Raw genomic sequence first — 13,490 nt, 5'->3', positions numbered from 1 at the left:
GTTGACGCGCTCGAAGAACCCTTTTATTCCCATCGATAAGGAAGGAAAGAAAGTTTCTTGGTATGCGTGCGGACCGACTGTCTACGACGACGCCCATTTGGGCCACGCTAGAAACTATGTTAGCACCGATATCATTCGGCGTATCATGCGTGACTACTTCAAGTTCGATGTGAATTTTGTCATGAATATCACGGACGTGGATGACAAGGTACGCTATGAACTGTGCCCTTTGCGCGTTGGGCTGCTTATGCGACTCGGTGGAATACGGCGCTAATGAGTCACAGATTATCCTTAGAGCCCGACAGCAACACTTGTTCACGGAGTTCACCTCTGAGCACCCTACAATCGGTGCCGACGTGTTGGACATTGCTAAGAAAGCATATACCGCATACCTCAAGAAGAACCTGACATTGCTGAGCCCAGATCTGCCTGCGTCTCAATATAAGGGTGAAGTAGAAAAGACCTACGCCACTGTGCTAAATGGAGGGCCCTTGCCGGGCAATGAGAAGGCCGGTGACGATGAAGCGAAGGTCAAAATGCACATCAAGACTGTTGCATCGGCAGCAAAGGTGATTGCGGAGGCGGAACGCTCGGGCGAGCAGCCTACGGGCTTCGCGGAGAAGTTCTACACGGAAGCTCAAGATCTCCTTTTACCGTACCTAGACACATTGAAAGGGGCATCGATCAATGCAGACGACCATGGCATATTCACCAAGTTAACTAAGAGATATGAAGAGCGGTTCATGAAGGATATGCGGGATCTGAACGTCCTTGATCCCACCGAAATTACTCGAGTCACTGAGTATGGTGCAGAGATTGCTGATTTCGTGGAGAAAATCGTGCAGAATAACTTTGGCTACGTTACGGACGATGGCTCTGTCTACTTTGATATTAACGCTTTCGAGGCGGCTGGCCACCCGTACGCCCGGCTGGAACCCTGGAACCGTTCGGATAGCAAGCTGTTGGCTGAAGGAGAAGGCTCGTTGACAAAGAAAGCAACAGATAAACGATCTGCGTCTGATTTCGCCCTTTGGAAGGCTTCGAAGCCTGGTGAGCCCAGCTGGGCAAGCTCCTGGGGTCGGGGAAGACCCGGATGGCATATTGAATGCTCTGCCATGGCTTCCGCACGATTGGGCAAGCAGATGGACATCCATTCGGGTGGTGTCGACCTTGCGTTCCCTCACCATGACAACGAACTTGCGCAAAGCGAGGCTTACTGGGCAGACAGCCATAGCCACTCACACGACGACCAATGGGTTAACTATTTCTTCCACATGGGACACCTGTCTATCCAAGGATCTAAGATGTCTAAATCTCTTAAGAATTTCACTACCATCCGTGAGGCTTTAGAAAGGAAGGAGTGGACCCCACGGAGCTTGAGAATCGTGTTCCTACTGGGCGGCTGGAAGGATGGCGTTGAAATCACCGATGACCTTGTCAGCGCAGGTGGTTCATGGGAGGAGAAGGTGAACAATTTCTTCATCAAGGTTAAAGACCCTGCTGCCCTGCAAGGTTCCGGCGCGGATGATACTCTCGCCACTGCTTTGGCAGATGCCCAAAAGGCTGTCTATGAGCACCTGTGCGACTCGTTCAACACCCCGGGAGCCATGTATGCCATCTCCGAGCTTATCACGAAATACAACAGCACCGACAAGTCGACTGTGAACCCCAAGGATGTTGAGTCTGTGGCCCGGTGGATAACCTCCATGGTCAATATTTTCGGCCTTAACGGCAACGCTGCTGCCGACAGCCAAGAGATTGGATGGTCTGGCATTGACGTCCCGGAAGAGGCCAAGCCTTTCCTTCACCCACTGTCCTCCATGCGTGACACTCTGCGACAAGCCGCACGGGCGAAGGAAGGAATTAACGCCAAGACCATTGCTGAGATCGTCGAGCGTGAAGCTCTTCCTGAGGAAGAAGTTACAGAGTCTACGAAACCATATGCTGATGTCTTGAGCAATTTCCGCAACAAACTGTCGTCACTTGAGGAATCGAGTAACATTAGCAAGGAGGTTTTGGCACTCTGCGATCGTGTTCGCGATATCGATTTGTTCGAAGTCGGTGTGTATCTTGAAGACCGAGACAACTTGCCCGCACTCGTTCGCCCGGTGACTCGCGAGTTGATCCAAGCTCGGGAAGAGAAGGCCAAGCGGGCGCAGCAAAAGCAGCTCGAAAAGGAGAAGAAGGAAAAGGAGGCTTTGGAAAGGCTGCAGAAGGGCAAGCTCAGCCACCTGGAGATGTTCCGGACAAACGAGTATAGTGCGTGGGATGACGAGGGTCTCCCCACTCGCGATGCGGCCGGCGAGGAGATCGCTAAGAGCCGGGCTAAGAAGCTTCGGAAAGACTGGGAGAGACAGAAGAAGCTGCACGAGCAGTGGCTGGCTAGCCAAATGGGAGCAAAATAAAAGGGTTTAGGATATTTTTGCTGATTTGTGGTGGCATTCACTTATACCTATATGCATTGATGGCGTTCTTATTCCTCCAGCCATAAGGAATCTATATACATATTTTCGGGGTTACACCGTATCCACTTGAGGCTATAGATATGGTTATTGGTACATACCTACTAGTAGTAGTAGACTCCAGCACTTGCTCACACATTCCTTCTGTGGCTCTGGTCATGAGACTGTGGCTAAGGAAATCATGTGCTACACGAGTCCATTCATAAAGTTACCGCGTATCACATGCGGGGATGATATTCGCAACAACATTGGACATGCAATGGGGACGAATGGCAAGGATCATCCCATGTTATGCAAAATATACCGCCATGTCATCGGTCATTAAGGATTATTTCCCCAGCTATCAACTTTGCAGCATTCCCCCGCATTCTTGTTCTTCCCCAGGGGCCGTCCTGAATACTAATCTCGCCGACCCGACCGTCGGTCGGCCACGAACCTCGGCAACTCTTCTCCCACGGCAGATTAAATCCGCGGGTACAAAGAAGTCGCATTCCTTTACTGATCTGAAGACCACTCCTTTTATAGCCTGTTGTTCGTGATACCCTTCACAGATAGAATATATATTTTCTGTACATATCAACCATCGGAGCTACCGTCGAGTCGGTCGCTGTTTAGAAGTACATACGCTCAATCTCGGTCACATATAGTTAGAACAAGAACAAAATGGGCTTCAACACTGCACTAACAAGAAAGCTGGGCATCACAGGTACCAAAGATTTCACCCCCAGATACATTGGTGCCTAACTAACCGCTCGCAGTTCCTGTCGTCCAGGGTGGTATGCAATGGGTTGGATACGCTGAACTTGCAGCCGCCGTCAGCAACGCTGGAGGTCTGGGAATCGTACGTATCACATGTGAAAGCAAATAGAAACGGTATCGCTGACTATCCAGCTCACTGCCCTCACTCAACCAACCCCCGAAGACCTCCGCAAAGAGATCCGGAAATGTCGTTCGATGACCAAGAAGCCCTTTGGTGTCAACCTGACTCTCCTCCCTGCTCTCGTGCCCCCAGACTACGCTGCGTACGCCCAGGTTATCATCGATGAGGGTGTCAAGATTGTCGAGACGGCCGGAAACAACCCCGGTCCGGTGATCAATCAACTGAAGAAGGCCAACACCACTATCCTGCACAAGTGCACGACCATCCGTCACGCCAAATCCGCCGTCAAGCTGGGCGTTGACTTCCTGTCCATCGACGGTTTCGAGTGCGCTGGCCACGTCGGCGAACATGACATTACCAACTTCATCCTCCTCAACCGTGCCCGTCAGGATCTGGGCGTGCCCTTCATCGCATCGGGCGGATTTGCGGATGGATACGGCCTGGCCGCGGCCCTGTCGCTCGGCGCCGAGGGAATCAACATGGGCACGCGGTTCATGTGCACGATCGAGGCCCCCATCCACCACAACGTGAAGGAGGCCATCGTGAAGGCCGAGGAGACAGACACCGCCCTGGTGCTGAGACGGTGGAAGAACACAACCCGGCTGTTCGCCAATAAGGTCTCGAAGGAGGCCCTGAAGGTGGAGAAGGAGAGCAAGTCTGGAGAGTTCAGCGACGTTGCCCCGTTCGTCAGTGGCAAGAGGGGTAGGGAGGTCTTCTTGAACGGTGACGTCGATTTCGGAGTATGTGTATCCTCTTTTTGCTTCGTCTTTCACTCTCCCTTCGGTATTTCCGGGGAAACGTGTCGAATCCTTGCTAACCGTTCCATTTTAGGTCTGGACTGCCGGCCAAGTCATTGGTTTGATCCATGATATTCCCACCTGTGCACAGCTGCTCCAGCGTATTGAGAAGGAGGCCCTGGAGTCGATGCAGCGGAACCAGTCGTTGTACACGGCAACGCCGCAGAGCAAGCTCTAAGTGGCTGTTTATTTTGTTCATACAGGTGTTTCTTCGATACGTGGTTACTGGGCACAGAGATTTTGTATGTAAGGCATAGAACTAGCGATGCTACGGCAATGCAATGATGACATGTATAGTCAGTGCATGACAAATAGTACAGCCCATCCCTTGCAGCCCCTGAAACAAGCAAATAGCCACCCTCCCAAAAAGAAAGAGAAAACAAAGCCACAAATCAAAGGAGAAAAAAAAAGAAAAAAAAAAAAAAAAATAACCCCCGACACCCACGAAGTCGGAGCATTGATAAAAATCCCCCCAGAAATCGTACACGTTCGCTGCAGGAAAAAATGGGCTCTCACGAGCCCCCGACCCAACAGCCCGAACTAGCCCTAACCCGCAGCCCTCAACATACATACAACTTAACATGCTTGTCCAACACTTCACCCCTCTAACCTCCCTTACTCTTCCCCAGAGTCCAGCATACATGCAATCGATATTAAGATCAACCCTGCAATAACCATAACTAACCTCACCACCCCCCGGTCCACAAACACACCGCCAATCAACCGCATACTTCTCCCCACGGAAGTATAATCCAGAATAGAAGAACCCGTAGTAGCAACAAACAGCCCTAACACGAACCACACGCATCCTTACATCCCACCTGCTACCGCACCCTCCTTACGTTGAATGCAAACTCAACTCCCCAGACAAAATACAACACAAACATAGAAAGCGGCAACCAAGGATCCAGGAACCAAAGTAAAAAAAAAAAACTGTCAGGTAGGAAGTAGGCGTAATAGGGCAACACATATAACCCCTCCCGCCATGCCTCGCTCAACACTCCTCCACCGGGAGTAAAGTATTATACACATACACATACACACACACACGCTGCATAAGTCAGGTAGCCCATCCTGCAAGAACCCAGCGCACCTCGTCTATCCCTATCTACCACGAATCCCCACCTGGGGTGTGTGTGTCCAGGGAAGAGAAACGAGAAAAGATCCCCTCGTCACCATCCCCCGCAATCACTATAGTCCGGAAACGGACAATCCCAAACAAATACACAGCGCCCCCCATTATCGATAGTCATATAAACCCCTCGATCGGGCCCCTCATCGCCTGTCACTAAGGTGCTCGTTCAGGTCCAGACGAAAATCAGAAGAGGGGAACGGGAAAAAGAAACAATGAGTATCTTCTCTAAGCTATTCAGATCCTGTATCCAGGGTCGACGGAGACAGAGACAGAAGCAGAAACATGAGCGGGATACACCGCCGGCTGTGCCGCCTAAGGATCCTGTGCCTTACTCCTGTCCGCCGGGGATGAACCCGGATTTGGTGAAGAAGCCTTCTATTCGGATTGTGGCGAAGGATGAGGATGATGAGGGGAGACCACGGTCTGGCTGTGGGGGAGGCAGTCATTGGGGGAAGGCAGTTGAGGCGCCCGTGAAGGTGTCTGAGGAGACGTTTGTGGCTGTCGAGGGGGATACTGGGTTTGAAGGTGTGGAGAAGGATGTTAAAGATGAGGAGGAGGGCGACCAGAATGAAGAGAAAGGTGATGCTCAGGCCAAGCAAGACAACGAGCAATTGCACTGCATTCCCGAGAGGCCGCAAAGAAAAAACACCGTCAAGGGACCTGAAGTGAGGAGCCGGATGATCGAAGACATCCCCGAAGAAGCGGACAAAGAAACTGAATCAAAGGCAAACGAGCACGACGACACAGCAATCCCAGCCAAGGATGAACAAGGCATGCCAGCCTGGCGGGTTAGTCGTCGTAAATCTCTCATCGAAATCATCAACCTCCTGCAAGCTACTGCGGCGGCGGCGCCAAAACTATCCAGTATCCGACTCCCCAGTATCCCGCCTAAGTCGCCGCTTCGCACGCGCGGGTCGGCAGCATCGCTTTCTTCTTCTGTGTCCTCGGTCACAATGACGGAAGATGAGCCAACTAATCTGAAGAAGGAACGGAGGATGGCCGCGGTGATGTTTCGCAGTGGTCGGCTTGGGAACCGCAAGTCGGCGGATGAAACGATGATAGCAGCAGCTACGGCTGCGGGTAAGGAGAAGCCTCTTTTTTGCTAAGAATGGCGTTTGGGGTTTGGGGTTTTTGCTTTGGCCGATATCGTGGGGTTTTGTTTCCTTTCTGGGGATGTTTTGGACTGGAAGTTCTTGATATGTATACTATTGGGGGGTTCTTGTACAGGTGATCTTGCCGTTTATGTGGGTGGTGTAAGATACAGACGTGTTCTCTTTTCGTTTCGACGATGTCTTATGTATAATTAGTATTAATTGAAAGTGAGATAATACAGTGGCAATTCGTAGAGTTTAAGGATTGTATCGGGAACTTGTACCTGGGCAGACTGTGTGAGCATTACTCAGGAAGTATGTAGAAACGTCAAACTTATGACGAGCTTCTTTGAAAAGGGAGGAGTTAGAATAGAGCTCTTACGTATAACAACTAAACAAGACGTCGCAACACTCCGCGCTGAGAGATAAAAAGGACATGGAGTCGAAGAAGAGGTGTAGATCATTGTCGAGACTTCGCTCATGACGCACTGCGTCTGTCACGGATCGACTAGACAAGACTCACCACATGAAGGTGATAGAGGATTTGCAGGTAAGAGATAGACTGGTTGACGTCTACTTCTTTTCTATGCGATGAAGATTGATTAGAAGTAGGAAAATACCGGCAACACAGAGGCTGGTGGTGTCAAGAAAGAATTTGGGAGTAAAGGAGAATTTCGGGTTTACATGGCCACCAGCGGTCTAGGGCAAAGGCACGTTCCCAGAAATATTACTGTTCGGGTATCATTGGGACGATAGCGAGTAGGGTGTCAAGCAATCAGGGTAGGTAGAAGTGTGATGACGATAGACTGAGGTGGATAAAGGTTAAATATTGAGTTCTATGTTTTAGGGAATGTTTCAATATCTGAGGAACTGCTAATATAGAGTGAGAGACAGATTGAGTAAATATCAAAGTCTATTTATTAAGCTGGCTAGCCAATAACTATTTCCAGATGCAAGGCTGGAACACAAGGCTGCACAGGAAGATGAGAAAGCAAACAGAACAGTCTTTCCGCTCCGAGGGTTACACGACACGAGATGGCAGTACAATACACTGAAAAGGACACTATGGAGACATTTCATAGGCGTACTCCATCCCGCACCCCTCGGACTACCAGTTGGGCGAAGGCAATCACTTAGAGGAGAGAGCCAATAGCGATGCAAGGAAGGCCAAGACCGACGACGCTTCCATCCTGCGATGGTTAGTAATGATCCCAGACACGGACTGTATAGTTGTACTTACGGCGCTGGACTTGGTGTTCTGGCAGCAAGAGATGGGCTGCTTGCACTGCTCCTGCTGCTGGATAATGGGGACTGGTGGATATTAGTTTAACTCTGGCCATGGTTGGTGTTGATGAATACTCACTAGCGAGGACATTGACAGGGATGTTGGTGCACTCATCCAAGAGACCAAGACCCTGGCCCTGCTTGCCATTGAGCAGGTCGAGGAGGTTGTTCAGGATACCAGACTCCGCCTGGGTGTAGTCGCCAGACTTGACAGACTTGTTGCAGCACTTAAGCTCAGCATGGTTACCACACTTGTCGGAGGCCTGCTTCACGGTCATGTCCTGGGGAAGAGGGAACTGGTTCTTGGCGTTGCCAACTTCCTGGCCAGCGCCAGTGCCAGAGGCAGGAGGAAGAGCGGCAACGGCAGTAGCCAGAGCGAGAACAGCGGCGACGGAGAACTGCATTGTGACGGTGGGTTTGGTTTTGAACGAGAGTATACTCGGAGAAGCTTGTAAGCGAGAGAAGCTTGTCTGGAAGACTGAACTGTGAAGAGAGAATGAGAGTGAATTGGTTGTGTTGATGAAGAACAGATTTGGGCGATGAAGACGACTCCTTATATAGACAAATCTGGTGGTCTGTGAGCTACCTTGGAGGCCCTACTTTACACTCCCAGTATGTTTTCGAAGTGCAATGATGCCTGGTCGCCACTCTTTCAGGAATGCAATAGGCAAGGAATGGTCGTCCATGTCACTACAGTAAAGCAGATCCTTGGGCCCCGCAGACGTCTGCGCCAGCCAACGGTATGGATCTACCAGGATACCTGTCCAGCAGCATACCATAACCGTTCAGAACTGCCTGTGTTGCACACAAGACTGTCTCATTCCTCCTGTCTTGACCTGTCGATCGCTCTGCAACCCGTCGATCCCCCTCGAGAACACAACGTTCACGTTACATGAAGTTAGACTTTGAATTGGGAAAATATGTTGACCAATGACACATGACATTGGCACAAGTGAACTTGGGCGAGATCGGACACTCACACTACCTGTTAACTTTCGTCTCATGACCAAGTGCTGGTTTGCCTCATGCCGTAAGCTCATAGCTATCTTCTGATGGCGCTCGTGCGGTATGCAGCATCCACCCCGGAGACCAAGCCACTAATAGCGAGTAAAGTTGCAGGGCGTTTGCAGAGTATGGTCTGGGCGCCGCAAATCTTCGAATTCATTGGTTCTCTTTTTCGGGGTCCCTGTCTCACCAATTCCTCAACTCCCATGTGGAGATGGGACACAGGCAAGGGGTGGCTACACTAGTTTCTGTCTAATTTCCGCACGCAGGGAGCTTCTGTGATCTCTGTCACTTGTTCCAATATAGGCCGGTCGACTGTTAGGAAGTCTAATACCGCTCAGTTCAAGTTCATTTTTCCTGTTTTCCGTTTCGCCTTGCTAGGGATTGAGCCGGGTTGAGCCGATCCGACAATGTTCGATGACCCACAACCTAGCCATGGACAACCTACTGCCCCCTCAGGCACACATCTCAGGATTAGTAAAAGAATCTGACTGGAATGTTTCCTTCAGCTCTGATGTCACCAAGTTGAGTGCACGCGTTTGGTAAGAGCTGATCAATTACTGGGACTGTGTATGTAACGATGGACTTTGCTGGCTTTGGGTCTCTTACTGGCCAATAAACATGTCTGGGATTTCAGTACCTGAGGCAGCGTATGCATTTTGTGTAGGCATTTCGACTCTCCTGGTAGGACTCGGTAGTATAGTGCCCAAATCATGGGCCAGTAAGACTATGAGTCTATGACTTGCTAGAACAGCTATTATGACGAAAGGACTGTAGAGTTGATGTAAGAAGTGTATGAATTGCGATGCTATTTAGTATAATAATATATTCAAATCCAAAGTATGGTATACAGACTGATTGCGCAGTAATGATAGTGCTATGAAAATATATATAAATATACGGTGGATATCTGGGAGTATACGATACGTTGTAGGATGACTATGTAGACTAATCCTCTACAAAAAAAAAACCAATTTTTAACTATTTATTCTTCTTTTCTCAAAGAACTAGACTAGATTATTGCGAAATAATTCTACCATATATCGTTGTAAACGTAAAGGTGCTACTGAAAGTGTTGTTGATACTTCGGATAGAACTAGACGGACTATAAAGTGACCATGCATAAAATAACTTACATAGTGCTATTTTACCACAGTAGAAACGGAGCCAGATGCCTGATATAATTGGTAAGAATTAGTATACTATTGTATGAACTGAATTATCCATCAGTCTGCCTGTATGCCATATCTGATTTACTCAATAGTACCAAAATCTATCCTCCAAGTTCCTATACCTTATCCAACATTAACCATCCACCGACAATAACCAAGACACCAACAAGGCCCGTGAACCTCCCTGCATAGGCTAATATTGTCTCGCAGAACCTACCCGCTATAGTGCATTAATGCAAGATCAAACTCAACTAGAAGAACAACACCAGTAGCCCCGAATAAACTCCGCCCAGACCGCTCTCCCAGCTTACGTTCCATGTTTCAAGCCAAGAATAAAAATCACTATGGTTACAAAGTTCCCACCGGGTTACAACTTTTCACCGACATTGCGAACCAAGCTGTGATTCTATTATTGAGTTACATCTTTACGAGCTTAATGGTGCCAGTATCCATCCCTTGACTGAATGGACCCGGGGACCCCGATCCAGAATGGCTGCCAACCACAGGGATGACCGCCGACTTCCAAGGAGGGCAAATCCCGCGTTCGTATTCCAGGGGGAAATATGATCCGCATTCTAGGACAAAGTATGAACCCATGCGTCGGACATGAAATCGGACTTCTTCGGTTTGTTTTGATCGATTGAGCGGGAGGTTTCGGTCTATCTTGGTTTCGGGGTCAACTCCCTCCCTCGCCCACCGTGTTCAGAATAATACTTTGTACCGTTACATTTGTTGAGCTGGGTGGTGAGAGCGGCCCTTGTGGTGAGTGGTGGAGGGTGGTTGGGACGTAGGATCTCTGGGTTGACTCAGGCAGGAATTGTTTGCCTGGTGTTAGATGGCCTCAGGCCAGTCGTAGACATGTGAGATCTGCCATGAATAGGTTCATTCAAGGGTATATGTAGTATACTATGAATGAAATAGCTTTGCTAGAACTATCTCTATATTTGGTTTAGGGGTGTGCACATTAATATTTCCCTTTGGCTTCTTTGTCTTTGGTTGGGCTTGAATCTTGGCTAGGACCGATAGTACATCTCATAGCTACAGTAGCATAGGGAGGCGTATATATATTAAGTCACATAATAAATTAGATCAAAACATTAGCCATTGATTTCAAAGTTGATTATCCACGTTAGAGCTACGCAAATCAGATTATTAATATTCGTTGTTGTTCTAGTTCAGGTCGTGAACTCTATTTTCCCAGTGTTCCAGACAAATCCAAACCAGAGTTGTATAGTAAATCCCACACCACCACTGCCACCCGTAGAAGCCACAGAAGCTTAGCAAATGCTTGAAATGTCCTCATTCAATAGGCAATAAATAGCTCCTACCATATTAGTGGTGGTAGCGATCCAATGTAGCACCGAACCGCCTGACAGGCGTCAACGCAATGGCAGGAAACGGCTTTCCCCAGGACGGCGGGTAGACTCAAAATGCCATGCAATGAGGTGACATTGACAACTTGACATCTGTCTAGGCCGGATATATCATCCAACCCATCAAAACCAACTCCCAATACTACCTTACTTTGGCCCCGAGAAAAAAGTTTTATGTATCCCAGACCCCCACAAAAACCCACCCCACGAATTTAGACGTAGCTTGTATAATGACAACCCACCCGATCTACCTGATCGCCGAAAGCGGCCTCCCGCGCGACCACCACGCCCTCTTCGTCGAGACTCACGAGAACGGCCCCTCCACCGGCCATATCTACCACGTCAAAGGCAACATCCAAGAAGGCATGATCTTCGAGCACCGTGCTGAGCTGCCGCCGGAGGAAATCCCGGGGTTCTGTGGCAAGGAGAAGCTGGGTGTGGTCGCGGTTGCGGAGTACGGACGCGTCTTGGGGATCTGTGAGGGTGTGCCGGTGCCCAAGAAGCAGTTCCAAGGGGCGAGGAGGTTGTATCCGCGGGAGCCGTTGAGACGATGTCAGGAGTGGGTTGCTGAGGCTGTTGATGCTTTGAAAGGAGAAGGAGTCTTGGTTGCGAGTGACTAATAGCTTAGTGGTCTGTTTTGTTTACGTGGGAGGGGGGTTAGTGTGGTTAGGGATGCATCTTTTTTGTTTTGTTAGTATTGCTGGATTGAGCTGAATCATTGTGCTTGATTTTGTTCTTGAGAAATGAAAATCAGACGTAGATACTATGATCATGATGCTCATCTTCGATTCGATATCTTGGGGGAAGATGTTGACTAGTCCCGAATTGGTTAGTGTGGTCGCGATACGGCGCCCGCATAATTCAATTCAATCATTCACCCTACCCGCCGTATCCTCTGCACTTCTGCCACGGCTCTGACGCACCCTCTCGAGGGAACAAGAAGTGCTAATCAAAATGTCCGAAACACCCTCCAAGCACACAGCTGACAATCCGTCAGAATACCCGTCGGAGGGGCGAAATGACCCAGTGAACCAGGAAGGAAACAGCCCAGGTGGAGACCAGACAGAGACACAAGCACAGGCACCAAATAGGCCCAAGGAGGATACAAGGGAGGAAAAAGGCAAAGAGCGCGAGGGAAGTGATGAAGTAAATAAAGGAGATGCCTCTGAGCAGGAGGAAGGTCAAGAGGAGGAAGGAGAAGCTTCAGCGCCACCATTGCCAGATGAGGTTCCACCACCGCTTCCCAACGAAGCTCCTCCTGGTGATGACGATGGGTGGGAACCTGTCTGGGATGCCAACGTTGGAGCGTACTACTTCTATAATCGTTACACAGGCGTGTCGCAGTGGGACAACCCGCGCGTGCCGGAGGCGGCGGCGGCGCCAGCCCCAGCAGGTCCTCCTGGCGTAGAGACCAGCGCTCCGTCCACGGAGAAGGCCGCGCCCGTGGTAGGTGGCTATAACCCTGCGATACACGGTGACTACGATCCGACGGCTCCGTACGCCCAGCAGTATGAGCAGCCGCCCGAGGATACATCTGCCGTGGCTCCCGGTACGGATCACTACGCGGCGGTTGGCGCGTTCAACCGGTTCACCGGGCGATGGCAGGATGCATCACAGAACCCCGAGAACCATAATGACCAGAACAAATCCTACCGGCAGATGAATGCCTTCTTTGATGTGGACGCTGCGGCCAATAGCCATGATGGAAGGAGCCTGCGGGCAGAGCGGAGCGCTAAAAAGCTCACTAAAAAGGAACTGAAAATGTTCAAGGAGAAACGGAGAGAGAAGAAGGAGGAAAAGCGAAGGGCATGGCTACGCGATTGACCGGATTCAATCCACAGGTGATGTCTTGTCATTGAGATACCTTTTGTTTTATACGGGTGGGCTTGGGCGTTTGTACTGTAGTTCATGGGTCGCATATGATAGAGCAGCGTCTACTTTCATTTCTTACAATAAATGTAACATATTCATCTGCTCCATCTCTCGGGTAACTGCTCACTGAGCTCTATACAGAGTAAATCAAGATGAGAGTAATTTAGATATGAAATGCCGACAAATGATCCACTAGATCACATGACCCGACATCAAAGTTCTCAGCAACCATCCGATGCTTCACAAAATTGAGTATAGCACCCTCGAAATATATAATCAAGGTATGTGGATTTCTTATTCTGAATGCACTGTACCATATATACCCTAAGACCCCCGTGTAAACACTGCATTCCATGCCTCTGATATGCATATGCGGGGGTATTGAAGACTGAGGGGTTGATATACTATCACCAAAAAAA

At 49.5% G+C, this 13,490-nt stretch overlaps 6 protein-coding genes across 6 annotated transcripts; 5 read left to right on the top strand and 1 right to left on the bottom strand.

The window, feature by feature from the left end:
- Positions 1-145: 145 nt before the first annotated feature.
- Positions 146-2,405, top strand: BDV37DRAFT_276581 (cysteine--tRNA ligase; the record flags this gene model as incomplete). Its single annotated transcript, XM_032085587.1, has 2 exons — positions 146-208; positions 285-2,405. The coding sequence occupies 2 exons, from the start codon at positions 146-148 to the stop codon at positions 2,403-2,405; spliced, it is 2,184 nt and encodes a 727-aa protein (XP_031935181.1).
- Positions 2,406-2,637: 232 nt separating this feature from the next.
- On the top strand, positions 2,638-4,481 carry BDV37DRAFT_264678 (NAD(P)H-dependent flavin oxidoreductase). The gene is made up of 4 exons (XM_032083695.1): positions 2,638-3,168; positions 3,221-3,303; positions 3,354-4,082; positions 4,174-4,481. Exons 1-4 carry the CDS (start codon positions 3,126-3,128, stop codon positions 4,315-4,317), a joined length of 999 nt encoding a protein of 332 aa, XP_031935180.1. The 5' UTR covers positions 2,638-3,125; the 3' UTR covers positions 4,318-4,481.
- Positions 4,482-5,206: 725 nt separating this feature from the next.
- On the top strand, positions 5,207-6,421 carry BDV37DRAFT_291506 (uncharacterized protein). Its single transcript, XM_032088959.1, has one exon. It carries the CDS (start codon positions 5,487-5,489, stop codon positions 6,378-6,380), a length of 894 nt encoding a protein of 297 aa, XP_031935179.1. The 5' UTR covers positions 5,207-5,486; the 3' UTR covers positions 6,381-6,421.
- A 1,077-nt stretch (positions 6,422-7,498) lies between these two features.
- On the bottom strand, positions 7,499-8,053 carry BDV37DRAFT_291503 (uncharacterized protein; the record flags this gene model as incomplete). Its single annotated transcript, XM_032088958.1, has 3 exons — positions 7,499-7,555; positions 7,606-7,676; positions 7,729-8,053. The coding sequence occupies 3 exons, from the start codon at positions 8,051-8,053 to the stop codon at positions 7,499-7,501; spliced, it is 453 nt and encodes a 150-aa protein (XP_031935178.1).
- A 3,226-nt stretch (positions 8,054-11,279) lies between these two features.
- Positions 11,280-11,830, top strand: BDV37DRAFT_44893 (uncharacterized protein). The gene has a single exon (XM_032090672.1). The coding sequence runs from the start codon at positions 11,430-11,432 to the stop codon at positions 11,817-11,819; it is 390 nt and encodes a 129-aa protein (XP_031935177.1). The 5' UTR covers positions 11,280-11,429; the 3' UTR covers positions 11,820-11,830.
- A 210-nt stretch (positions 11,831-12,040) lies between these two features.
- Positions 12,041-13,177, top strand: BDV37DRAFT_264673 (WW domain-containing protein). The gene has a single exon (XM_032083694.1). It carries the CDS (start codon positions 12,154-12,156, stop codon positions 13,021-13,023), a length of 870 nt encoding a protein of 289 aa, XP_031935176.1. The 5' UTR covers positions 12,041-12,153; the 3' UTR covers positions 13,024-13,177.
- Positions 13,178-13,490: the final 313 nt, after the last annotated feature.

Source organism: Aspergillus pseudonomiae (genome assembly GCF_009193645.1).
Source record: "Aspergillus pseudonomiae strain CBS 119388 unplaced genomic scaffold BDV37scaffold_138, whole genome shotgun sequence".
NCBI lineage: Eukaryota > Fungi > Ascomycota > Eurotiomycetes > Eurotiales > Aspergillaceae > Aspergillus > Aspergillus pseudonomiae.
Note: the sequence above shows the minus strand (reverse complement) of the source record. Positions and strands in the feature narration are given on the sequence as shown.

Coding starts and splice junctions, on each gene's coding strand:
- BDV37DRAFT_264678 (XM_032083695.1), top strand. CDS start 3,126: ATGGGCTTCAACACTGCACTAACAAGAAAGCTGGGCATCACAG. Junction 3,169..3,220: donor AAGAAAGCTGGGCATCACAG/GTACCAAAGATT, acceptor AACCGCTCGCAG/TTCCTGTCGTCCAGGGTGGT. Junction 4,083..4,173: donor ACGGTGACGTCGATTTCGGA/GTATGTGTATCC, acceptor GTTCCATTTTAG/GTCTGGACTGCCGGCCAAGT.
- BDV37DRAFT_291506 (XM_032088959.1), top strand. CDS start 5,487: ATGAGTATCTTCTCTAAGCTATTCAGATCCTGTATCCAGGGTCGACGG.
- BDV37DRAFT_44893 (XM_032090672.1), top strand. CDS start 11,430: ATGACAACCCACCCGATCTACCTGATCGCCGAAAGCGGCCTCCCGCGC.
- BDV37DRAFT_264673 (XM_032083694.1), top strand. CDS start 12,154: ATGTCCGAAACACCCTCCAAGCACACAGCTGACAATCCGTCAGAATAC.